This window comes from Pituophis catenifer, unplaced genomic scaffold, assembly GCF_029215685.1.
Source record: "Pituophis catenifer annectens isolate HBS135680 unplaced genomic scaffold, rPitCat1.0.hap2 SCAF_7, whole genome shotgun sequence".
Taxonomy (NCBI): Eukaryota; Metazoa; Chordata; class Lepidosauria; order Squamata; family Colubridae; genus Pituophis; species Pituophis catenifer.
The window spans coordinates 13,206,866-13,232,170 of NW_027256887.1; the positions used below are offsets into that span (position 1 = coordinate 13,206,866).

Below are 25,305 nucleotides of genomic sequence, written 5' to 3' on the forward strand. Positions count from 1 at the left end.
TTGACTTATGACCACAATTGAGCCCAAAATTTCTGTTGCTAAGCAAAACATTTGTTAAGTGAATTTTGTCCCATTTTACGACCTTTCTTACTGCAGTTGCTAAGTGAATCTCTGCAGTTGGTATGTGTTGTGGCTCCGTTGTCTGAGCCTGGGCTATCGACAGATGCAGACTTTGAGAGTGAGGGAGAGGAGTTGGCAAGGCCTCCCTCTCCAGGACCCTCCTCTCTGGCAATGCCTCCGGAGGACACCGAAGGCCAAGAGATAGGCCCAGAGCCAAGCACGTCCCCACAGCCACAGGTGGACAGTGACGAAGTAGATAAGTGCTGGCTGGATCCTCGGCAGCGGCGCAGGGAGAAGTGTGCGCAGCAGAGGGGAAGGCGTGCCAGAGATTAGCTGAGTCACTGGACCACACCCCACAGGGTATAAATGTGGGTATGGTGGCCGGTTCAGTTTGTGACGAGCAAAAACTAGAAATAATCCATGATCTCTGCGTTACTAGACTTCTGCCTGCCTTGTCGGACTGCATTTGGACTAATCCTTGTATTGTTGAAACTTTGCCTGCTTTATCGGAATGCTTGCAGTCTAATCTTTGTTTTGTGTGAGTAAAGTCTGAATTGGCAGCTAGCCACTGGGTTGCCGCCAGCTTTATCTTCAAAGATTTTGTTGTGTGGCTTATTAACTCCGGGCCGTCTGTGGGGGTGCGTGTGTGGGACGGGGCCAGAACAGTACGTTAGTAACAAGGTTGTTAAGAGAATCTGGTTTCCCTATCAACTTTGCTTGTCAGAAGGTCACAAAAGGGGATCACATGACTCCAGGGACACTTCAACCATCATAAATATTATGACATCATAAACCGCCATAAATGCCACGCATCTGAATTTTGATCACATGACCATGAGGGTGCTGCAATGGTCATGACTCTGAAAAATGGTCATAAGATACTTTTTTCAGTGTTCTTGTAACTTTGAATGAACTAAATGAACTGTTGTAAGTGGAGGACTACTGGATCTTCCTTCCTCCCTCCCCATGCCATTAATGCTGCTGAGCAGCTGAGCTAGACCTTCATGATATTGAACTCCAAGCCTGGCAGGAAACAACAATGCTGCATTTGGAACTTTCTTTCAGTGGAGTGACACAGAATGTCAGAAAAAGAGATCGTTATAAGACTTCTAAGGTTGCTCGCCTATATTTAATCAGAACGTGCAAAAAAAAAAAAAAAACCCCCAACCCTAACTCAATTGTGCAACTTACATTACTAATTTAATGGTTTGAAACCTTCACTGAATCCAGCAACACACACCATTTACCCACATTTATAGAATAGAATAGGAATAGGAATAGGAATAGGAATAGGAATAGGAATGGAATGGAATGGAATGGAATAGAATAGAATAGAACAGGAATAGAATATAGAATATAGAATATAGAATATAGAATATAGAATATAGAATATAGAATAGAATAGGATAGGATAGAATAGGATAGAATAGAATATAGAATAGAATAGAACAGAACAGAACATGGAATAGGAATAGAATATAGAATAGAATAGAATAGAATAGAATAGAATAGAATAGAATAGAATAGAATAGAATAGAATAGAACATGGAATAGGAATAGAATATAGAATAGGAATAGAATAGAATAGAATATAGAATAAAATACAATAGGAATAGAATATAGAATAGAATAGAATAGAATAGAATAGAATAGAATAGAATAGAATACAATAGGAATAGAATATAGAATAGAATAGAACAGAACAGAACATGGAATAGGAATAGAATATAGAATAGAATAGAATAGAATAGAATAGAATAGAATAGAATAGAATAGAATAGAATAGAATAGAATAGAAGGCTCAACCTATTCTCCAAAGCACCTGATGACAGGACAAGAAGCAACGGATGGAAACTAATCAGCCTAGAACTAAAGGAGGAATTTTCTATCCGTGAGAACAATGAATCAATGGCACAGGTTGCCTCCAGAAGTTGTAGGGGCTCCATCACTGGAGGCTTTGAAGAAGAGATTGGGCAGCCATTTGTCTTGAGATGGTGTAGGGTCTCCTACTCGAGCAGGGGGTTGGACTAGATGACCTACAAGGTCCCTTCCAACGCTTGTTAATTCTGTTATTGCAGGAGGCGTCGCAGGACCCGGGAAAGGGGTACTGGGAAAGGCTCCCCATGAAGGTCCCGAGTGTCATCTGCATCCGCAATCACACCGCCTCCCGGGCAAGCCCGGGCTTCTTCCTTTAAGGCTCCGCCCGCCTGGGCCGCGACCAGAGGCAGAAGGAGAAGGCGGGCGAGGAGGCCGAGCGGGCGGCATGGCGGCAGGCGAGAAAGACGCCTATGAGGCCTTCGTGGTTTTGCACGGGCCCGCGCTCAGCGCCTCCGCGGTGCCTCAGCGCTACTGGCCCAGCCTGTGGCGAAAGCTGGAGAATGAGGTGGGTGCCGGCTTGGAACGCTTCCCTCACGCGAGGCGAAAAACCGTTGGGGCTTTAGGGGGCCTGAAAGCCTCGGGAGGCCCGCCGACTCCCTCCGAGGAAATGCGTATCTGACGGGGGCCAAGGAAGGGAGTCCGGCGGGAAGAGGGGGGGAAAAACGGTCTTTGCGCTGCAAATGGCGTTGGAAGTTGAGGGGGAGAAGAAAAAAAAAAAAAAGCTGCTGCTGCGGCCGAGAAGCTTCCAACCCCCAAGTAGCCCTTTTTGCGCTCCTTAAATAACATTGGTTCCGCTTCCCCTTATTTTCTTCTCAGGGGATTTAAGTCATGTGGAGGTTTAGCTTTTCTTGGCGGCTCTCGTAAAAAGAGCGAAGAGTGGAGAAACTCAGGTGTTTTGTTTGGACCAGAGCTCTTCAGACTTGGCCGCTTTAAGACTTGTGGACTTCAACTCCCAGAATTCTCCAGCCAGCATAGCTGGCTGGAGAATTCTGGGAGTTGAAGTCCACAAGTCTTAAAGCGGCCAAGTCTGAAGAGCACTTTGGACTCTTTAACAAACGTCTCCGACCTTTGTGGCGCAACAGATGAGAGAAATCCTGCCCTTCTGGCTACTTACTGGCTGGGGCTGCTTAGTTCAGGTGGATGGATGGATGGTTAGTTTGCTTGGGCAACAGGTTGGCTCAAGGAAAAAAAGGATGACTCGGAGATTAAAAAAAAATAATCAGATCAGTTTTATGCACAATTGTGGTGGTTGGTTTTAACCGTTTAATGGTTAAACAAATAATGGCCTCAACACTGTCAAACTGGCATATAAATCAAAATTTAAAAAAAAACTGTTCACTAAAGGCTGCATTACTAGTCTTCTCATTATTAGTCTTCTCACCGTTCCTATCGCCCCTCTCCTCCCACTTATGAAGGCATGACTGTAACTTTGTTGCTTGTATCCTTACTATTGATATTGATTGTTTCCTGATTCCTTATTTTGTACCCTATGACTATCATTCAGTGTTGTACCTTATGATTCTTTATTTATTTATTTATTTATTTTATTTCTATACCGCCCTTCTCCCGAAGGACTCAGGGCGGTGTACAGCCTAATTAAAAACACAAAGACAGACAATATTTAAAAATAATTAAAATTATTAAATAATAGGCCCAATTTATAAAGCCCCGAATTTAAAAACCCAATTTAAAACCAATCAAAATCTTTATATTGATAGCCCAGCCTGGCGGAACAACATGGTTTTGAGGGCACAGCGAAATACACAGAGATCAGAGATTTCGCGAATTTCTGGGGGGAGTTCATTCCAAAGGGCAGGGGCTCCCACAGAGAAGGCCCTCCCCCTGGGTGTCGCCAGCCGACATAGTTTGGCCGATGGCACCCTGAGGAGACCCGGTGAGCGGACTGGCCGGTGGGAGGCTACTGGTGGCAGAAGACGGTCTCGAAGGTACCCAGGTCCAATGCCATGGAGCGCTTTAAAGGTGGTAACGAATGTATCTTGTCTTTTTATGTAGACTGAGAGCCTATGCACCAAAGGCAAATTCCTTGTGTGTCCAATCACACTTGGCCAATGAAGAATTCTGTTCTGTTCTGTTCTGTTCTGTTCTGTTCTGTTCTATTCTATTCTATTCTATTCTATTCTATTCTATTCTATTCTATTCTATTCTATTCTATTCTATTCTTTCCCTACCCGTACCCCTACCCCTATCCCTATCCCTATCCCTATCCTATTCCCTATCCCATTCTATCCTATCCTATCCTATCCTATCCTATCCTATCCTATCCTATCCTATCCTATCCTATCCTATCCTATCCTATTCGTGTACAGTTCTTGGTGACTTTATAGGCAAGTGCTCTCCGGGACTACCCAAAGCTTTTTTTTCAATTGTATGTTCAACTGTATGTTCAGATTTGTTATTATGAAGCCAGCCTGTTCTTTGCTTGCCTTTTCTTCTTTGTCCACTAACCATTTCTAGCACAGTTTGCCTTCTCCAATGAATTTGCACGCATGACATTGCCAAAGTAAAATCCGACATAGTCTTATGGATTTAGCTTCTTGTCTGGTTTTTTTTATAACGATTTAGCACTCCTCAGTTACTCTTGGCTACTACTCAGTTACTCTTGGCTGTCCTTGGCATACGCACTTCACTTTACTCCACTTCAGCATACAGATTGAACAAAAAAGGTGATAAAATACATTCCTGTCTAACTCCCTTACTGAGTCTGAACCAGTCTGAGTCACTATTGCTTCCTGATCAGTGTACAGGTGACCTGATGAGGTGTGTTCTACACAGTCAAAAGCTTTACTGTAATTGATAAAGTACATATAAAGATTCTCTTGGTATTCACAAGCTTTTTCTATAATCCATCTAATATTGACAATATGATCTCAAGTGTTACACCCTTTTCTAAAGCCAGCTCTTGATCAGCTTGATCGGCTAACTCTTGATCAATGACATTCCGTAGCCTCTGTTTTAACAGAATCTTGCTTGCATGAGAAATCAATGCAGTTGTGCAATAGTTAGAGCAGTCTTTGTCATTGCCTTTCTTTACTAATGGGATAAAAACAAATCTTTTCTGGTCCCGAGGCCACTGAATGTAGTGCATACTTCTTGACATAGGGAAGTGATGATGTTAACTGGCACTGGTCTTAAGAATTCCACAGATATTCCATCAATACCTGGAGCTTTCCAGTTCAGTAATTTCTCCATGGCCTATTCTACTACTTCTTTTAAGATGTTTGGTTCTTTATTACTTGGGCTGTCGTCATCATCATCTTGATGATAAGTCAATCTGCTATAGAGTCCTTCTGTTCACCAGTTCTTCATCTTCTGCTGGTCACTTAATACATTCCCATTGTGGTCTTTAACAATTCATTGCCATGCTGAAAAGCTGAGTCTCATCATTTTCACGACAGCAAACATGACCTTAGTGTTATGTCTCTTCCTAGTAGCTTCTTCCAGATGTTGACGCTGTTCTTCCCACTGCCTATTTTTGTCTTTCTTGGCTTCACATTGGAAAATTGCATTCAGCTTTTTAACTTTATCCTTATTACCATTGGCTTTGGCCGCCTTTCGCTTATCAGCTATTTTGATGGTGTCATCAGATAGCCACTTGTTTATTCTGTTTGGCTTTTGGTGTGACGCATACTTTCCAGCAATTTCCATGAAGTTACTTACCTTGGATCTCTCACCACTGTTTGTTTGGGTCTTTCCTTTCTAAATTCAGTAGCTCATACCTATCCTTAAGTTCTATGGCACACATAGGTTAGATGTTGTTCACATTGAATTTTGGGGAGATATTTCCTTTTTTCACCTTGCACAGTTTAAGCATCAGTTTAGCTATAAATAGCTGATGATCCAAGCTACAATCAGCACCAGGAACTGCCTTAATGGATGCAACTGAACCTTTCCAGCATTGTTGGCATAAAATGAAGTCTGTCTGGTTTCAGTGTTGTCTATTTGGTGCTGTCCATGTGCATAAAATTCACTTGTGTTACATAAGCCATGTGTTTATTATGCTGAGATGTTTTTCCTGGCAAAACTGCAGTAGACAATTGCAAACTTCATTCCATTCACCAAGCCCAAACTTGCCTACTGTTCTTGCAGATTCTCCTTGGCCTACCTTTCCACTGAAATTGCCCATAATATACCAAAGATCCTTTTTCGATATTTGTTTGAGAGCAAATTGAAGCTCACTGTAAACAAGTTTTAATTTCATAGTCATTCGAGTCTACAGTGGGTGACGTAGATTTGTAGTATGGTGATGTTCCATGGCTTGCTTTGAATATGGATAGATATGCGATCGCTGTATATTCTGTGATTCTCAACACCTTTAGCTACTTATTTGCTTATGCAGAATGCCACTCCTCCTTTTCATCTGATGATATCATTTCTAGAAAAATAAACCATGAAACTGTCTGATTTGAACTGACCACTGCCTGCCCAGTGTAACTCATCGATGCCAAGGATGTCTCTGTTAGCTCTAATAATTTTTCTAAATGACCAAATGTAAGGCAGAACTAAAGTAAGATTTCTTTATTATGCCACAGTTGCCCACAGAGCAGTGAATTCAATTCAGAGTACAAACTTAAACTCAATAAAACAACCATGTCTCTTTCCAAGACTGAACAGCTACAGCAGAAGCTTCTCCAGCTCTGATCCCAGAAAAAGATGTAGCTGCTTTAATGAATCCCAAGCAAATGCTGTTGGGGTATTTTGAAGTATAGGTAGTCCTTGACTTACAACCATTCCTTTAGTGGCCGATTGAAGTTATAGTGATGCTGAAAAAAGTGACTTATGACCAGAGGTGGGTTCTAAAATTTTTTAATACCGGTTCTGTGGGTGTGGCTTATTTTGGGGGTATGGCTTGTTGGTAATGTGACTGGGTGGGCGTGGCCAACTTTTTTTTTTTTACTTTTAAAAGCATTTTTTCTACAACCTTAAGAGGTTGCAGAAAAAATGCTTTCAGAAGGCATTTTTTTCTACAACCTCTTCGGCTGAAGAGGTTGCAGAAAAAATGCTTTCAGAAGCCTCAGACGATCCCAGCTGAGCCGCGTGATCATCAGAGGCTTTTCTTTTTTACTTTTAAAAGCATTTTTTCGGCCAAAGAGGTTGTAGAAAAAATGCTTTTAAAAGTTTTTTTTTAAAAAAGCCTTTGATGAGGTGGGTGGGGTAAGCGAGCGGCGAGCGGCTGGTTAGTGGGTGTGGCCAGCCAATGTTATTACTCGTTCTCCAAACTACTACAAATTTTTACTACCGGTTCTTGCGAACCGGGAGCAACCCACCACTGCTTATGACCGATTTTCACATGACCATTGCAACATCCCCGTGGTCACATGATCAAAATTCAGACGCTTGGCAACTGGCATGTATTTATGTCAGTTGTAATGTCCCGGACTCATGTGAACTTTTATGACGTTTTAATGAGCAAAATCAATGGGGAAGCCAGATTCAATTAACAACCGTGTTACCAACTGAACAACTGCAGTGATAAGAAAGGTCATAAAATGGGGCAAAACTCACTTAATTGTCTTGCTTAGCAATAGAAATTTTGGGCTGAATTGTGGTCGTAAATTGAGAACTACCTGTAATTCTGGCTGTGCTGGGTTGGGTGGGAGGAAGGGTAGAATAAAGAAAGCAAAGCAGGCAATTAAAAACACCCTGGAAACCATGTCCAAACAGTTAAATCTTTTAACAAAGAAGTTCACTGATCTGAAACTTGATATTGCAGTAACTTCATGAAATGCTTGTGAGACTGAGCTATTTTTCTATTCAAAATCTGTATTGGCTCATTGATTTTGTGGGAAGTGGAGCAATTGGAACCTATGGTTCCCTTTTAGGCTCAGTATTCTTCCACATCTTCATAAACAATCTAGATGAGGGAATAGAAGTGAAGCTCATCAAATTTGCAGATGACACTAAGCTGGCAGCAATAGGCAACACTCCAGAAGATAGGCTTAAGTTCCAGATGGATCTTGACAGATTTGAACACTGGATCCTATCCAACAAAATAAAATTTAATTTTTATCACTCAGAAATATCCGAACAAACAACATTCAGATTAATTTGCATCTCATAAAAAGGTATTTAAAGAACTGTGTTCTGACCGACGAGCACAATTCAAAATGCACTGACCATGTCTCCTCAAATGGTGACAAAACATTTTCAGCCAGATTGCCAAGCTTGGAGCTCAAACCAGAGCCTAGTTTCTATTATTGTTATTATTACTTTTTTAAAAATATATATGCCACCTAGCTCCTTAACAGCAAGGCAGAGGTGGTTTGCCATTGTCATCTTCTAAGAAGATATTTTGCTATCCACTTGTATACCACAACCCTATTTCCTAATGAATATCCCCCTCAAATAATAATAATAATAATAATAATAATAATATAATAATAACAACAACAACAATTTTATTGTCATTGTACATGTATACACAGTATACCGAAACGAAATTCACTTAACACCCAAAGACCAGGTCCAACACACACAACAATCCCCAAACACCCACCCACCCACCACAAATTCCCCACCCCTAAACCACCCAAACATCCATACAACAGACCAAGTAATGCTGTTCAACAGCTCACTGATGGTGGCCCTTTAGTTCATTGTTGAGTGCAATTATAGGTCTGGGATAAAAACTATTCAGAAAATGTGTGGTCCAAGTTTTAATTGTTCTGTATCTCCTGCCAGAAGGCAACGGTCCAAAAAGATTGTAAGCAGGATGGGAAGAGTCTCTGAGAATGTTATGCAACTTTCTCAAACAGCGAGTACTAGCTAGGTCAGATATTGCTTAGCTTTTCTGAGATTAGCCAAGTTTGGTTGGTGCTCCTACCTGCTCTAATGCTTTGACTTAAAAGGATATTTAACAAATACCACATCAATTTGTGCTGTTTCCTCTTCAATTGTCAATATCTTTGGTTATGATTCTAGGTCTTCGATGCTGGTGAATATTTTGGGATAATGCAGGTGGAGGAAGCCGATGAGCCAAGAGGTAACGAAGAAACAGAGGAGGAACTGAAAAGGAAATCCAATCTTGGCAATGAACTTTGCTACAAAGTGATAATCACAAATGAAAATGGCCTTCGGGCATCAAGTTGTGATAGGTGAGTTATTATTTGAAAATACTTTTAAATGTTGTGATTTTGTTTATAAAGTATCTGCAAGATCGGGATTCTAGTTAGTTTCTCAGCTAAATGGGGGAAGGAGGGAGCCATGGGCAAGCCAGTTCTAATTCACATCCTTAACATCAGGGCTGTCAAACTCCCGGCCCGTGGGCCGGATGCGTCACGCGCTGGCCACATTCGGTTTAGCGAAGAGGAAAAAACTCCTGATACGTCACTTGACAACGCCGTGAGTTTGACACCCCTGCTTAACATCATCTCAGGAGGTGTGTCTTTGTGACCACAATGAAAAAAACATCCCACCCTTTGAATATCACACACACACTTTGCCATTTTGCTGCAAACTTGTAGCAGCATGAATGCCGGGAGGGTCATGTGCAAGCCAAATGCATTCAGCTGTCACATCATTTTGCATCATCATGTGCTTTCGAATGTGTCTTGCAACAGAATGTTTTGCTTGAAGTTAAACTTCAGAATTTTAAGACTGATGCTCAAGGCTTTTAATGGTTTAAAAGCCAGTTATTGATTCTTAAGAGAGCATTTCCCCCACTGTTAAGATTGGGAAATTAGGTAGGTGCCTCAGTTTTCCACAGTTGTGAGAGATCCAGGCAGTGGTGGGTTTCAGCCAGTTTGCACCCCTTCGGGAGAACCGGTTGTTAACTTTCTGAGCAGTTTGGCAAACTGGTTGTTGGAAGAAATCATTAGGGCAGAGAACCGGTTGTTAAATTACTTGAATCCCACCACTGGATCCAGGGTGTGTGGTGTGGGACAGGATCTTCTCTGTCATTGGACCAAATGATCCCAATACTCTTCTTGGAGAGACCGGATTGGTGCTAATATAGTATATTTGTTCTTACTGCATTTTGTTATTTATTTACTTGGCTTTAATTTTATTTTGGGGTTGTTGTTTTTTTGTAACCTGCAATAAGCTCCTCTGAATTTTAGGTGCACTAGCAATTATTTTAAATATCAATAAAAGTAAATAAATACATAAAAAGGTAACCTAAGAGGGATTATGCTCATTAGAGATGAGCCATAGTGGTACAGTGGTTAGAGTGCAGTACTGCAGGCTAATTCTGCTGATCACCGGCTGCCTGCAATTTGGCAGTTCGAATCTCACCAGGCTCAAGGTTGACTCAGCCTTCCATCTTTCTGAGGTGGGTAAAATGAGGACCCAAATTGTTGGGGGTAATATGCTGACTCTGTAAACCGCTTAGAGAGGGGTGTAAAGCACTGTGAAGCAGTATATAAGTCTAAGTGCTATTGCTATTATTCATAAATTTAAAAAAAAAGCAGGGGTCAGCAGGAAAAGTGTTATTTCAGTTACGGGTATGTAGTTTTAGTAACAAAATGGATGTTATGTCAAAAGTTTTCAGAGAAAGAATTTGAAGGAGGGCAGCATCTGAAGGGCTGAGTTTTGTGGGGTAGGAGTCCTTTTGACTATTGGTGGTTGAAAGCCAGATGCATGGAAGCAACAGGACATAATTTATGGTATGTAGGATAAAAAAAGATAAGGAGAGTTTGGAAAGTTTGCATCTGCTGTGGTAAATTTTCCAATGGAAGCAGAGAGAAAGAACCATGTTCTTGCAGCGTTGTGCAGAGGGAAGCAACCTTATTTCATAGAGAGTCAAATGTAGGAAATACTTTCCTACTTGGAAACTGCTTCTATTGGAAAGCGCTTTTAGACTTTGCGCTCAAAATAGGAATAAATTGAAAATCTGATTTGGGGATTTACTGATTAGATAAATGTGTTGTTATAGAAATGGCTAGTATATACTAAATATGTGAAAGTAAATTTTTTTTTTTGTATTTTGTATTTTTATTCGACTGCACTGAAGAAAGTTGCAAATTCATGGGGATTTTTCTTCTTTTTTCCCTTACCCCACACTTCCCCTCCCCCATTTCCCTATTATCTTTGCTTCATTTGCATTTAACTTCAGTAAAATTATATATAAGGTATGTGGGGAATACAGATAGTCTTTGGCTTGCAACAGTTTATGGAGTGACCGTTCGAATTCACAACGGCACTGAAAACCGCGACTTATGACCGTTTTTCACACTTACAACCGTTTCAGCATCCCCATGTTCACATGATCAGAGTTCAGATACTTGGCACCTGGTTCATATTTATGACGGTTGCAGTGTCCCAAGTTCATATGAGCCCCTTTTGCAACCTTCTGACAAGCAAAGTCAGTGGAGAAGCCAGCTTCTCTTAACAACCATGTTACTAATTTAACCATTGCAGTGATTCACTTAACAACTGTGGCAAGAACGATCATCAAATGAGGCAAAACTCACTTAACAACTGTCTCACCTAACAATAGAAATATTGGGCTTAATTGTGATTGTAAGTCAAGGACTACCTGTAGTCTGAAGTGGAAAAGGAATAAAAATAAACTTCCTAATCTTTTGCTTTGCTTTTAGACTTCTATCACTGCAGAAGTTTATGTTCTGTGAGCTTTATGTTTAACATATCTTTGTCTTCCAAGCATCTTTCTTATTGATCATGCCTGGACGTACCGTGTGGAACATGCCCGCCAACAGCTTATGCAGGTTCCTGGCCTGCTTCACAGAATGGCCAACTTGATGGGAATAGACTTCCATGGAGAGGTTCCAGATGAGGCGGTGGTCAGCCAAGTGTTAGAAGAAATGTGGAGATACAACCAGACCTATCAGCTGTCTTGTGGGGTATGGTCATAAGAGAGTGACTGAAGTTGTTAAACATCTCTAGCTTTGGTGTTGTAAGTCAACTATCTTATGAAAGCGTGCTGAACAGGGACATTTCATCTTGTAAGAAGAGGTATCAGCAGAACATAAGTTTCAGCTTCAGGATTTTAGGGCTGCCTTTCCCAACCTACTGACCTCCAATAGAATTGGATTTGATCCCCATGATTACCAGATAGCCTAATCAGTACTGAATAGTTGTAGCTTTCCAAACCCAACATAAAGAATACAAATCTAACAAAACATTACAGCTTTATTCAGAGGCAGGTATTAAATATTTCTCAAGAGATAGGAGGAAGTATGTTGGGTGCCTGTTTGTACTTAAATATGAGCCAACAGTGTGCTGCGGTTGCCAAAAAAAACCCCAATGCAGTCCTAGAATGCATCAATAGAGGAATAGCATCAAGATCACAAGAAGTGATAGTACAGTTCTATACTGCACTACTGAGGCCACACTTGGAAAAGTGTTTTGTTCTGGTCGCCATGATACAAAAAAGATGCTGAGACCTTAAAAAGAATCAAGAGAAGAGCGACAAAGATTATAAGGGGTCTGGAGGCTAAACTGTACAATGAAAAATTAAGAGAACTAGGTATGTCTAGCATAAGGAAGAGAAGAATTAGGGATGACACGATAGCTGTTTTCCTATACTTGAGAGGCAGTCACAGAGGTAACAGGGTTGACTGATTTTCCCAAGCACCTGAGGGTAGAACAAGACGCCATGGATAGAAACTCGTTAGAAATCCTACTTGGAATTTAGGAGAAATTTTCTGACAGAACAATTAACCAATGGAACAGCTTGCCTCGCTGGAGGCAATCAAGAAAAGATTCGACATTTATTTCTTTAGGATAGTATGAGGACTCTTGCCTTTGGTAGGGAGGTTGGACTAGACTTCAAGATCCCTTCAAGCCCTATGAGTCTATGATTCTGATTACCTGTGTGACCGTCACTGGATATATTTGTGTAATGTTAAATAACAAGAAAAGTAATTCAGAAAACTGGGATTTCATAGAACTAAATGCCCAAGGGTCACCCAGAATTCCCTTCTGAAATCAACCATCCAGGCAGGAAGAGAACTTTAGCAACACAGTGCCTCCACTGTTCAGCTGGAGGTCCTGTTTCCAAAAATGCAAAGAGCAATCTCAGCAGGTAGACCTGGGCAACCTGTCTGAACTTGAAAACTAAACATTAGTGTGAATGGGAAACCTTCAAGGGATCTCAAAGCTGGAGTGAAATCCAAAATTTTTCCCTACCGGTTCTGTGGGTGTGGCTTGGTGGGCGTGGCAGGGGATGGATATTGCAAAATCTCCGTTCCCACCCCACTCCAGGGGAAGGATACTGCAAAATCTCCATTCCCTCCCCTCCTGGGGGAAGGATATTGCAAAATTTCCATTCCCACCCCACTCTGGGGTCAGCCAGAGGTAGTATTTGCCGGTTCTCTGAACTACCCAAAGTTTCCGCTACCGGTTTTCCAGAACCTGTTAGAACCTGCTGGATTTCACCCCTGTCTCAAAGCTATATTGGAAAGCCAAAACATCCTTTAAAAAGCAGTAACATTTTTTTTCATATTCTTGCCAAGAAAAGTACAAGTATATTGAGCCATGGTGGTGCAGTGATTAGAGTGCAGTCCTGCAGGCTACTTCTGCTGACTGCTGGCTGCCTGAAATTTGGCAGATCAAATCTCACCAGGCTCAAGGTTGACTCAGCCTTCAACCCTTCCGAGGTCGGTAAAATGAGGACCCAGATTGTTGGGGGCAATAGGCTGACCCTATAAATCACTTAGAGAGGGGTGCAAAGCACTGTGAAGTGGTATATAAGTCTCGGTGCTAATGCTATACGTTCATGAAGTGATCAGAAATCACATTTATCTTGAGACTTGATTGTAAGTTTAAAAATTGTTGAAGATGATTAGGAAGGGAAATATTTTAAAAAATGAAACGTAATAGAAGTACATTGTGTTGCCATGGTATATTAAGATAACTTATTGATGCATCTTTTTTTCTTTTTTTTACAGACAGCTGAGGAGAAAGTCCCAGTTTGGTACATTATGGATGAATTTGGATCTCGTATCCAGCATTCAGACGAGCCCACTTTTGCAACAGCACCTTTGTTTTACATGCCGCAACAAATTGCTTTTACTATTCTCTGGCCCTTAAGAGACCTTGAGAATGGTGGTAAGTATGTCTGGGTTCCCATTCTGCTTTTGAAATAGGATAAATGTTCAGTATATCAACTGCTTGTCAATTCAATATTGATTCCCTTGAAGAGCACTCGGAGGCTCCAAGTGGTCCAGAATGCGGCCGCGCGGGTGGTTATGGGTGCAACCCGTTGCGCCCACGTGACACCCCTCCTGCGCGAGCTGCACTGGCTCCCAGTGGTCTTCCGGGTGCGATTCAAGGTGTTGGTTACCACCTTTAAAGCGCTCCATGGCATAGGACCCGGGTACCTTCGAGACCGACTTCTGCCACCAATAGCCTCCCACCGACCAGTCCGCTCCCACAGAGAGGGTCTCCTCCGGGTGCCATCAGCCAAGTTATGTCGGCTGGCGACACCCAGGGGGAGGGCCTTCTCTGTGGGAGCTCCAGCCCTGTGGAATGAATTGCCCCCCGAAATACGAAAGATTTCCGACCTCCGGGTGTTTCGCTGCGCTCTGAAGACCCTGTTGTTCCGCCAGGCAGGGCTATTAACATAATGTTTTAAATTGGGGTATTTTAAATTTCTGGGATTTTAATTGGAGCCTAATTATTTAATGATTTTAAATTTTAAATTGTTGTCGTGTTTTTTGTGTTTTTAAATAGGCTGTACACCGCCCTGAGTCCTTCGGGAGAAGGGCGGTATAGAAATAAAATTATTATTATTATTATTATTATTATTATTATTATTATTATTATTATTATTCTTTGAAAACTGGATAGGGGATGCATTTTATGGCCTTCCTTGTCATTGAAATCTGTATTGGAAGGAAAGTGGAGACCATATTTGTATGCATGTGTTTATAGTCCCAATCCAGCACCACATACTTCCTTAAAAATACACAAAACTCAAAAAAATCCTGGCATCAAATCCCAAACATACTCTAGAATAGGGGTGTCAAACTTGTAGCGTCACGTGACGTATTGCGACTTTTTTCCCCTTCACTAAACCAGGTGTGGGCGGGGCCAGCGCGTGACGCATCTGGCCTGCAGGCCGCAAGTTTGACAGCCCTGCTCTAGAAGATCTCAGTTCACCTGCTTCCAGAAGGTGGCTAAAGTCAAGCTAAGCTAAGTTGTAGTGGGAGGCCATTGCAGAGGTCCGGTGCAGCTACAAAAAAAGCAGTTTCTCTCTCTCTCTCTTGCTTCCCCATACCTCCCCAAAGTGGAGAACCACCAATTTATTTTCCTAGCAACTGCAACTTTTAATTCAGGGGTGGGCTACTGGGGGTTTGCATGGGTTTGGGAGAACTTCTAGCTAAGATTCTGTGCAGTTCGGAGAACCCCCCCCAAATCCCACTCCTGCCTGGCCTCACCCACCCTGCCCCACTCCGTCCCACCCCTCCCAGAAGTCCCCACATGGCCCATTTTGGATGCAGGTAAGTGCAGGGCACATGTGGAGGCTTGGGGAGGGCGAAAAACAGGCCTTCCAGAAGTCCGGGAAGGCCGGAAACAGACCTGTTTCCAGCCTCCAGAGGGCCTCCCGAGCCGGGGGAGGCTGTTTTCGCCCTCCCGGAGCAAAAACACCCCCCTCACCGTGGTGCAGGAAGCTGACTAGGCCACACCAACCATGGCCATGCCCACCCAGTAACCGGGCAGAGAACCCCTTGCTAAAATTTTTGAAGCCCACCCCTGATTTAATTCCAACTCCTTTCTCTGAAAAGAATATCCCCCACTGAACCAAGATACAGGTGATAAGATTTTGCTCTGCTGGTAGATTTGAGGGTGATTTTAAGTCTCAATTGATCAAAAGGGGGCAATAGCAACCTATCACCTTCTCCTTCACCTCCATCCCCAAAATTACATTGTTGAAATGCAGAATGCATCAGCAGGAATGTATTTTGGCAGCAAAGGATTGTGAGTTCAGTCCAGTTCTGGAATTCGCAACAAATTTTGATAATCAGTCTTACACAACCTCAAATAGATGCCTTATTCTATCAGCCAGGTTTTGGGGAGAATCCCAGAAGTCTGCTCTTTTGTCTACTTCTATGTTCACTGCACAGTTTTGAATTCTTTCCATTCTTTTCTTTGCAGAAGAAGTAACCCGGGATTATGCCTATGGGGAAACTGATGGTTTAATTAGAAAATGTCGGCTGCTGCCATGGAGATCCAGTGAACTGCTCAATACCAGCTGTTCTATCTCTGAACCCTCAGAGAATCACTATCAGGTACAATTTTTTTTAATAAGAAAAGATAGTTAATAATTCATCTAATTTATCTGTAGACCTACCAGAACTTCATTCTAGGAAGCTCATGGTGACTTTTCATCTGGAGGTAAGATACAGACATTTTTTTGTGGTTTCACACATTCCATTCTTTTAATTAACAAAGAAAGGAGGAAGTAACAAGCTATTGCTGAAAAAATCTAGTCAAAGAAAACTGCAGAGACTAGCCCAGGCAGCTATCAGGAATCAACACTGATTTGAAGGCACACTGGGTGTGGAGGTGCTCGCACACATGCACACACACATAAACATACATATTCATATGCATCATATTGAATAGCATTGTGGATGATTTAAAAAATAATTCAGGAAGGAACTGTATATTTAATACCAGCATCGCTTTAAAGGAACCAGGTCTTTTTTCAGACTTCCACAAAAATCTAGGAGTGAAAGATACAGCTGCTTTAATGAGCTGGCTTACTAGAGCTCATTTGATTATTGTGACTCCCAAACCAAGAAACATTGTTCTGAGGAAATTATGAAATGTCCTTTCTAGGGACAATGAATAAAAGAGGGAACCTGGCAACGTAGGAGCAGTAATGATAAAAGGGAGGCAGGGAAGGAAGGAAAAGGGAGGGAGGGAGGAAGGAAGGAAATGAGAAGGAGAGTCAGGGGGGCTTGAGGGTATATTTTTTCTTGCAGCCACTAGGATAAATTTGTGAATTTTCTCCTCACAGCAACAGCAATCACGCTGGGGCAAGGAGATCAAAATAAACTCTCTACAGGACTCTAATAATTATAACACCAAGTTTATAAAATAAATCTCTTCCCAGAGACAGTAATACCGTTACGGATTTGTGAACACCTCGATATGAAGAAGGTGAATACTAGACAACAGCATGGGTTTGTTAAAAATGTATTGTGCCAAACAAACCTTATTTCCTTCTTTGATAAGATGACTAAATTTGTACATCAGAAAAAATATTGTGAATATAATATACAGTAAGTAGGCATGTAATAAAAATAGACTACCGTGTTTCCCCGAAAATACGACATGTCCTGAAAATAAGGCCAAGCCTGATTTTTGGGGTGGGCGTAAATATATGCCCTCCCCCAAAAATAAGCCCTAGTGAGGGATTGGGCGTGGCTAGTACAGAAGGCAGCCCTTCCCTTCCCCTCCCCGGTCAGCTAATGGCAGCTGGGCCCCTTAATTGCAACTCGCAGATCGGCTGAGCTGATCGGGAGCTGCCTCTCATTCTATCTCTCCCTAGCGTTCTTGGCACTTACCCACCTCCCATCCATCCATCCATCTCCTTCGCCTGAAAACTTCCATCCCGCTCGCAAGACAGCAGCCTCCCGGCACCTCTTGCCACGTGGTGCCCACCCAGCACCTCCCTCTCCGGCCAGGCAGAGCGCCATTCACTGACCAAGCGGTATCCCAAGATCACGATGTGGGCGAAGCTGGTGAGCACCAGGTCCTTGAGGAGTCCACGCCACCGCCATCCCAGCACGGAGGATGGCTTCCTCTGCGGCTTACAATCCCCAGCTGGAAGCTGCTGGAAGCGGAGCAGAGACCAGTCAGGCCAGCTGCCTGCTGCTGAGTCTTCCGGGAGCCCGGGCAACCGCATGGAGCTGGAACCATAGAGCAAGAAGTGCACTCCCAGAGCAGCCACTGCCGAAAGACTCTGCGTCAGCAGCGGCCACTCTGGGAGTGCGCTTCTCTGCCTCAGCAGCGAAATACAGCAGCAGCCATGAGCACCTCCAAAATAATAACCCTGTCTTATTTTCGGGGAAACATGGTACTTCTTGGTAAAATAGAACTATGTGGAATAGACAGTAGCACCACAAGATGGATTCACAGTTGGCTGACTAACCGCATTCAGCATATAAATCTTAATCTACATAGAGGGAAGAATGCAGCAGGATATCTCAAAGTTCAGTATTGAGTCCAATAGCCTTCAACATCTTCATAAATGATCTAGATGAGGATATAGACCATTTCCCTAGGCATAAGTCCTGTTCTGGGTGATACTGTGTTGGAGACTGAAACTTGTTCTTAATAAGCAGGGTAAATGTAGTATAGACTCCATGGACAATGTTTTTTTAATCAAAGCCCTGTTCTTTGGTTATTTGTTGGATAGCTTTAATTGTAACCAGCTGCTTTTCTGACCACCCTTTTTTGCCCAGTAAGCTACAAAAGTGAACAGTTTGTTCATGCTGAAGTTCAGAAGTGATTGCTCGCAAAGGATAACATGAAATTAAAACTGATGGGGTTCTATATTTGTATGCATTTTAGGCTATATTAACTGAAAACAAAGAAAAACTGCCTACTTCAATAAAGCTTCCCATTTATGAGAAGAACAAAATCTTCAAGTACGTATTTCCAAATGCTTTTGCCTTCTAGATAAGCATCTAACCGACGTGGTTACGTTTAAACGATGAAAGCAGCTTTTCAAAGAATGATAGATTCCGTTTTGTCTAATTATTTGGCAATCTAAGATGTAGATTCTAATTAATCCTTTTTCTTATGGAATGGGCAATTTCAACAAGATACAGAGAAGTAGAAATGAAAAGTATTACTCTTAAACTTTTTGCAACAGTGAATTTGTGTAGGAACACACAAAGAAAAGATGATGGAAATAGACAGAAAATATATTACTGTGAAAGTAATCAAAAGAAAAAGAGGCGTTGGTATGTCCACTCCTCAAAAAGCTGTCACTGAACCCTACCATTCTAAACAATTTTGCCCAGTCTCCCACCACCTCTTTTTAGGGAAGGTATTCGAGAAGGCAGTTGCATTGCAACTTCAGAGGATCCTGGAGAGAAATAGATTATCTGGATCCTTTTCAGTTAGGTTTCAGCCAGTGGTGAAATTCAATTTTTTTTTAACTACCGGTTCTGTGGGCGTGGCTTGTTGGATGTGGTGTGGGTGTGGCAGGGGAAGGATATTGCAAAATCCCCATTCCTTCCCCACTCCTGGGGGAAGGATATTACAAAATCTCCATTCCCACTCACTCTGGGCCAGCCAGAGGTGGTATTTGCCACTTGTCTGAACTACTCAAAATTTCCGGTTCTCCAGAACCTGTCAGAACCTGCTGAATTTCACCCCTGGTTTCAGCATTCGTCACACTCTTGAATGAACTCTGGCAAGAGCGGAATAGAGGTGGTGCATCAATCCTTGCTCTTCTTGATCTTTCAGCAGCTTTCCTTTAGCCCTGAAAGTCTTCCCTTCGCTCTTTCACTTTTTAATAGTGTTTCATCACCTTTGTCTCCTTATAATTTTTAGTTTTTATATATACTGTTTTAGATTTTAACATTTTATTGTACATACTTCCCAGAATCCCTATTTGAGGGAGATGAGCAGTTCAAAAATATGAAAAATAAACAAGCTAACATGAGCGGTGATACTCTTACATGACTCTTTGGTGACTTGCATTGTCTTCCAATCAGTTTTCTAGCCCATTTTGAAGTGCTGATATTAACTTAAATTGCCTGAAATAAACTATTGGAAAAAAAAATTCTCATACGTCTGCCCAACTGCTAATATTAAATGGTTTAGACAGCAACTCAGAAAGGTTGACGTGTACAAATTATTCTCTACAGTAGAATAGAAATATTTCTCAGGAGTGTCAGGTGTGTTACAACTTCTGAATTGCATAATCTCTGTTCGCCTCCCCAATCTTTCTGTTAGAGTTTACACCGATCTCCAGCAGGTGCGTCAGAACCTGAGTCACCCCCGTTTTGAGTTTACGGACTTGGAACAAGAAGCTGATATTCTCTACATCTTCTCCCACTTCAAAGATTACAGGTTACACAGCTATTTCCCTGCAAGTAACAATTATTTTTAACCTATTCAGTATCTGTATATTTGACTAAGGCGTCCCCTGTGCTAAATGCTTTCCTGCTCTTTCAGAAAACTAAGTGAAGAAAAACCTCGCGTGATGGTGAATCAGTTTCCGTGTGAAAATCTCCTCACCGTGAAGGACTGCCTGGCCTCCATTTCAAGAAGAGTTGGGGATTCAGAGGGGCCAAAATGGCTACCTCATACTTTCAATCTTTGTACAGAACTGCCACAGTTCATCAGTTTCTTTCAGCAGTGTGAAAGCAGGTACAGGGCAGCTATGCATTTTCATCTTCCCTAATGTTAGTGTTCATTCTTACTTTGCAGATGTCAGATGGAGAAAAATAAAAGGAGTCTTTATGACACCTCCAGGAGTATTCATTTTTCCTAGAGATGAAAGGTGGAATAATGCCTCATTCTGTGTGATGCCTCTGAAGTTCTCCAGTTTTATAACATGGAGAGAGAAAGGGACAGAAAATTAGATATAGATATATTTTATCTACCTACCTGTCTGCCTGCCTGCCTGCCTGCCTGCCTACCTACACACACATCAACCTAATTGTTGCCTACAGAGAAAACAAGTCCATCACAAAGCTTACTAGAACTCAAGTTTCTTATTGACTCAGGCTCTGTTACCTTGTATTAGACAATAGCCCTCTTCACGTATCTTCAGTTGAACATTTGACTAGTAAGAGTGGGCCTCTCCCTTTAGGTCAGATATCCTAAACTATAAATTGATGGGAGTTCATGGGCACATCAGAATCATGAGTTGGCATAAACAGCTTGAAGCTTCCACATGACTAGGATTCCAGTTCATTTGAAAGCATTCAAATAACAGGTATTTCTGTCATATAGACACTTCACCTTATAATTATGATGATTACTAGTTCACTGGTGACTAGTGCATTTATTTAGATTTGTATATATGCGTTTATAGGTACGTATTTAGATTTATACTGTGTCTTTTATTCAGGAGCTCAAAAGAGCTTTCCCCATTCCAATATGGTAGATTGGACCTAGAGAGTGACTAATTCAAAGTCACCTTGTGAAATCCCATGGCTGAGGTTCGATTTGATCCTGTCTCCCCAGTCCTGGTCCAACACCTAAATCCATGTGTCATGCTGATTTTCTACGTGTATCTCTACAGGAATAATTTGGGTTTCTTTTTTTGTTATTGCAAGTCATTAAAGTAAAAGTTGGTAAATATCTCACCCAATTTCAATGTTCTGTCCATACACCGCTCCTGCACAATCTTGGTTCCCGATTGTCCCGGCTTCGTGACTGCCAGCAATGGCGGCCGTGCCTGCTGCTGTTTGGGGAGAGCTCGCTTCGGACTTAACGAGGGATTTGCGGATTCCTCGTGGTCAGTGAAGCACCTCTCCTTCCTTCACCGTCCCTACAAGACGGCTGTGACCCAAAGGGTCTCCTGGCAGCGGTTACCAGCTGGATTTTCACGGGGCTCAGCAGAGCCTGCTATTTTCCAGCTGTTCTCGCCGAGGTTGCAACCAGAAGTCAGGAATAATTTGGGTTTCTTAATCAAAGGATTGGAATTAAATAAAACAAACATTAAACTTGTGACACCATGATAAACAGTTGATCTGAGGAAAAGACGCTTACCTTCAAACATTAAACACAATGCAATTTCTTCTGTGGATTCTGATCTAGAGGAAAAGACAACCATTGGATCTGCAAACCATGGAATCTGGCCAGAAGTCTGGACACTCACATCACCAAGAACCTTAACAACATCATCAGGCAGAGAGAAAGCATCCCTAAGGTCAGAACAAAAGACGTTTTGCAAAATAAATGGTTGCTATTTTATTGGAAAAGTCTGAAGCAAATCAAGTTTTCTTTTTCCTTCACTCTTTTCTTTTGGGGCTGCTTCAGCTTTCTGCAACGTCACAGTATTTAAAGCATTATGCTTTTTTTTCATAGCACAAGCCACATCTTTCTGACTTCAGGACAACAAGGGAATTTTGGTCTGGCAGTTTTTCATTCCTTACACCTCTTCTCTAAAGAATTTTCAGTGCACTCACTTCCAAAACACGTCATTAATTTTTCAGTATAAATTACCGAAGTCCTTGGTTTATAACCATTTGAAGTTACACTGGCACTGAAAAAAGTCACTTATGATTGGTTTTCACGCTTACAACAGTTGCAACATCTCTGGTCACATGATTAAAATTCGGGCACTTGGCAACTGGCATGTATTTATGACGGTTGCAGCATCCTGGGGTCATGTGACCCCAATTTGTAACCATCCCGGCAACAAGCAAAGTCAATGAGGGAAATTGGATTTGCTTAACAACTGTGGCAAAAAAAAGATTGTAAACTACTGCTCACTTAACTACTCACTTAACTACTGCCTTCTTATCAACAGAAATTTTGGACTCAATTGTGGTCATAAGTTGAGGACTACCTATACATTGTTCCAGTATAAATTATATATATATATATATATATATATATATATATATATATATATACATTCCAATTTTCAATTCCACTTTCAAGTACAATATGCAATAAGGAAAAATCTTGACGACAGCCCTAATTCAAATTGTTTTCATGATTTCTGCTGATATGTTTAATTAAGGTGATGTAAACATTAAGAAAGTAATTTTGAAACCATAACATTGTTTTGTGCATCTGATTTCTACTGTAGATATATGTTTGTAGATTTAAAATTCTCCCTGAAAAATAAGCTCATTTCTTAGACCCCTTTCCTACAAAAAAACTGAGAGAAACGCCATTGGGGATTGTAGCCAGAAGAAGCAAACAATGACACCATCTTCCTGAGTTCAGGTTCAGCCTGTTAATCCCATCCATTACAGGATTCAGGCCTTCTATAGCAGAGGTCTCCAACCTTAGCAACTTTAAGGCTTGTGGACTTCAACTCCTAGAATTCCTCAGCCAGCAAAGTTTGTTGAGTCTTAAAAGTCTTAAAGTTGCCAAGGTTGGAGACCCCTGTTCTATAACACTTCTGGTTACTCAGAATGGAGATATACAACTATTAGCAGTACACTGATGGTGTCTACACAACTAAAGTGACTCCAGAACTAGTCTGTATATAAGGTTCAGGAGTTCAAACAGGATTCTTGAAAATTTCCAGTATACTAACAGGATCATTGTTTTGTCTTTTTTTCCAACTACACAAGCATTCACTCCCTGCCATTCTTAGAGCAAGGAAGGGTATTTTTTTTAATAGCCATCACTTCTGTTACAGTACTGCCCACCCATGGATTCAAGGTTGCTAAAGAACCCATAGGATAGGATAGGATAGGATAGGATAGGATAGGATAGGATAGGATAGGATAGGATAGGATAGGATAGGATAGGATAGGATAGGATAGGATAGGATAGAATAGAATAGAATAGAATAGAATAGAATAGAATAGAATAGAATAGAATAGAATTCTTTTATTGGCCAAGTGTGATTGGACACACAAGGAATTTGTCTTTGGTGTAAATGCTCTCAGTGTACATAAGGAGAATAAAATATCAAGAATAAAAAGATAGAACACTTAGTGATAGTCAAGGTTACTAATAAGCTATCAAATCGTACTAGGAAACAAATAAAAACAATATAATTGAAAGATACCAGCAACATGGTTATAGTATTAAGTGGGAAGTGATAGATACTAGTAAGGAAGGGAAGAATAATAGTAATACAGTCTTAGTAATTATTTGACAGAGTTGTGAGAATTAGTTGTTAAGCACAGTGATGGCATTTGGGAAAAAAACTGTCCTTGTGTCTAGTTGTTCTGGTGTGCACTGCCCTATAACGTCATTTTGAGGGTAGGAGTTGAAACAGTTTATGTCCAGGATGTGAGGGGTCTGTAGATATTTTCTCAGCCCTCTTTTTGACTCGTGCAGTATACAGGTCCTCAGTGGAAGGCAGGTTGGTAGCAATTGTTCTTTCATTTTTTTTCAAAAAAAAAAAGGAGGGGCAGATCTCTTGTGACATTTTGTATTATGTCATAAACTGATAATGCTTACGTCATAATATGTTTTGTAAAATTTGCAAAATTCCACACAGAAGTGTCATGGATATCAGATTTTGGGTGCATTCTGTAACTTAGCCCATCTGAGGTAACCTTGGTTGAAAATGTTTTGCACTAAGGTGCATCACTTCAGCTAGTTAAAGTTTACAGGAAAGAGTTTTAGTACAGGCTGTCCTTGGCTTATAACCACAATTGAACCCAAAATGTCTGTTGCTAAGCAAGACAGTTGTTAAATCAGTTTTGTCCCCCATTTTACAACTTTTCTTGCCACAATTGTTAAGCGAATCACTGCAGCTGGTAAGTTAGTAACACGGTTGTTAAGTGAATCCCCATTGATTTTGCTTGTCAGAAGGTCGCAAAAGGAAATCACATGACCCTGGGACATTGCAACCATCCTAAATAAATATTTGATTACGCGGCCAAGGGGATGCTGCAATGGACATAAGTGTGAAACTTTGAACAGTCACTAAATGAATGGTTGTAAATCAAGAACTATCAGTATTACGTAGCCATTCATTTTTTTCTCTTTACATTCCTAAATTCTACTGGGTTTTTTTTTTTCCATTATTATTATTCTGGGAAGTTGACACAGTTTACCTACTTAGAGAGTTTCAAGTTTCTCATCTTTCAAAATGGCACGTTTTAAATTTCTTTAGAATCCATAGTCGCTACCTTGTCTTGAAGAGTTGGGTCAGAATTATAAGCTACCTTGCATGCCCAAGATTGGTTGTGTTCTAAGCAAAATTTATTTCTATCTTTTTTAAATGATTTCTGCTCTTTTAGGTTGTGTCTAAATATATTGAAAATCCGGTTTTGTTTCATCTTGAAGATGTGGGACTGGTTAAATTTGATGTTCGTTATATCGTGCTGCTGAGATCAGTTAAGCCACTGAAACTGTATGTTTACGATGTGTTTTGGCTCCGGTTCTCAAATAGGTAATCATCATCTTCTACAGTGGTATTAAGCTTGCGGGATTTCTGAATTTCATAAACTAACTTTGTGTCCCTGTTTATTTCCCCCCTCTTTAAGGCCATTTTCGCTTGACGATTTAGACGATTATGAGAAGCATTTTACTGTTATGAATTATGCCCCTGAGATATCTTTAAAGCAAGTGAGTAAATGATAAAGGAAAAGAAGAAGTCACCTTCAAACTGTGATGACGTTAGTATATCAGGATGCGTGTTAGGTTGAAGGTTGAGGCTGTAGGACTGGATCAATCAGGATTGCTTATGGGCAGCTCTTTTAAAGACAAGCACATCTAAATTTAAAAGGTTGTCTAGAAATATCCATAGTGCTGTCTTTATTTCTTAGAAGG

General features: G+C 41.2%; 1 protein-coding gene across 1 annotated transcript in view; it reads left to right on the forward strand.

Moving 5' to 3' along the window:
- The first annotated feature begins 2,269 nt into the window (after nucleotides 1–2,269).
- Nucleotides 2,270–25,305, forward strand: part of TTLL12 (tubulin tyrosine ligase like 12) — a 28,492-nt gene continuing 5,456 nt past the window's right edge. Inside the window, exons 1-11 of the mRNA XM_070947674.1 lie at nucleotides 2,270–2,443; nucleotides 8,878–9,050; nucleotides 11,558–11,756; nucleotides 13,806–13,965; nucleotides 16,015–16,148; nucleotides 18,442–18,518; nucleotides 19,837–19,953; nucleotides 20,059–20,253; nucleotides 21,652–21,763; nucleotides 24,774–24,925; nucleotides 25,020–25,101. Coding sequence (XP_070803775.1) covers nucleotides 2,324–2,443; nucleotides 8,878–9,050; nucleotides 11,558–11,756; nucleotides 13,806–13,965; nucleotides 16,015–16,148; nucleotides 18,442–18,518; nucleotides 19,837–19,953; nucleotides 20,059–20,253; nucleotides 21,652–21,763; nucleotides 24,774–24,925; nucleotides 25,020–25,101 — 1,521 coding nt within the window. The 5' untranslated portion in view covers nucleotides 2,270–2,323. The remainder of the gene's footprint in view (nucleotides 2,444–8,877; nucleotides 9,051–11,557; nucleotides 11,757–13,805; nucleotides 13,966–16,014; nucleotides 16,149–18,441; nucleotides 18,519–19,836; nucleotides 19,954–20,058; nucleotides 20,254–21,651; nucleotides 21,764–24,773; nucleotides 24,926–25,019; nucleotides 25,102–25,305) is intronic.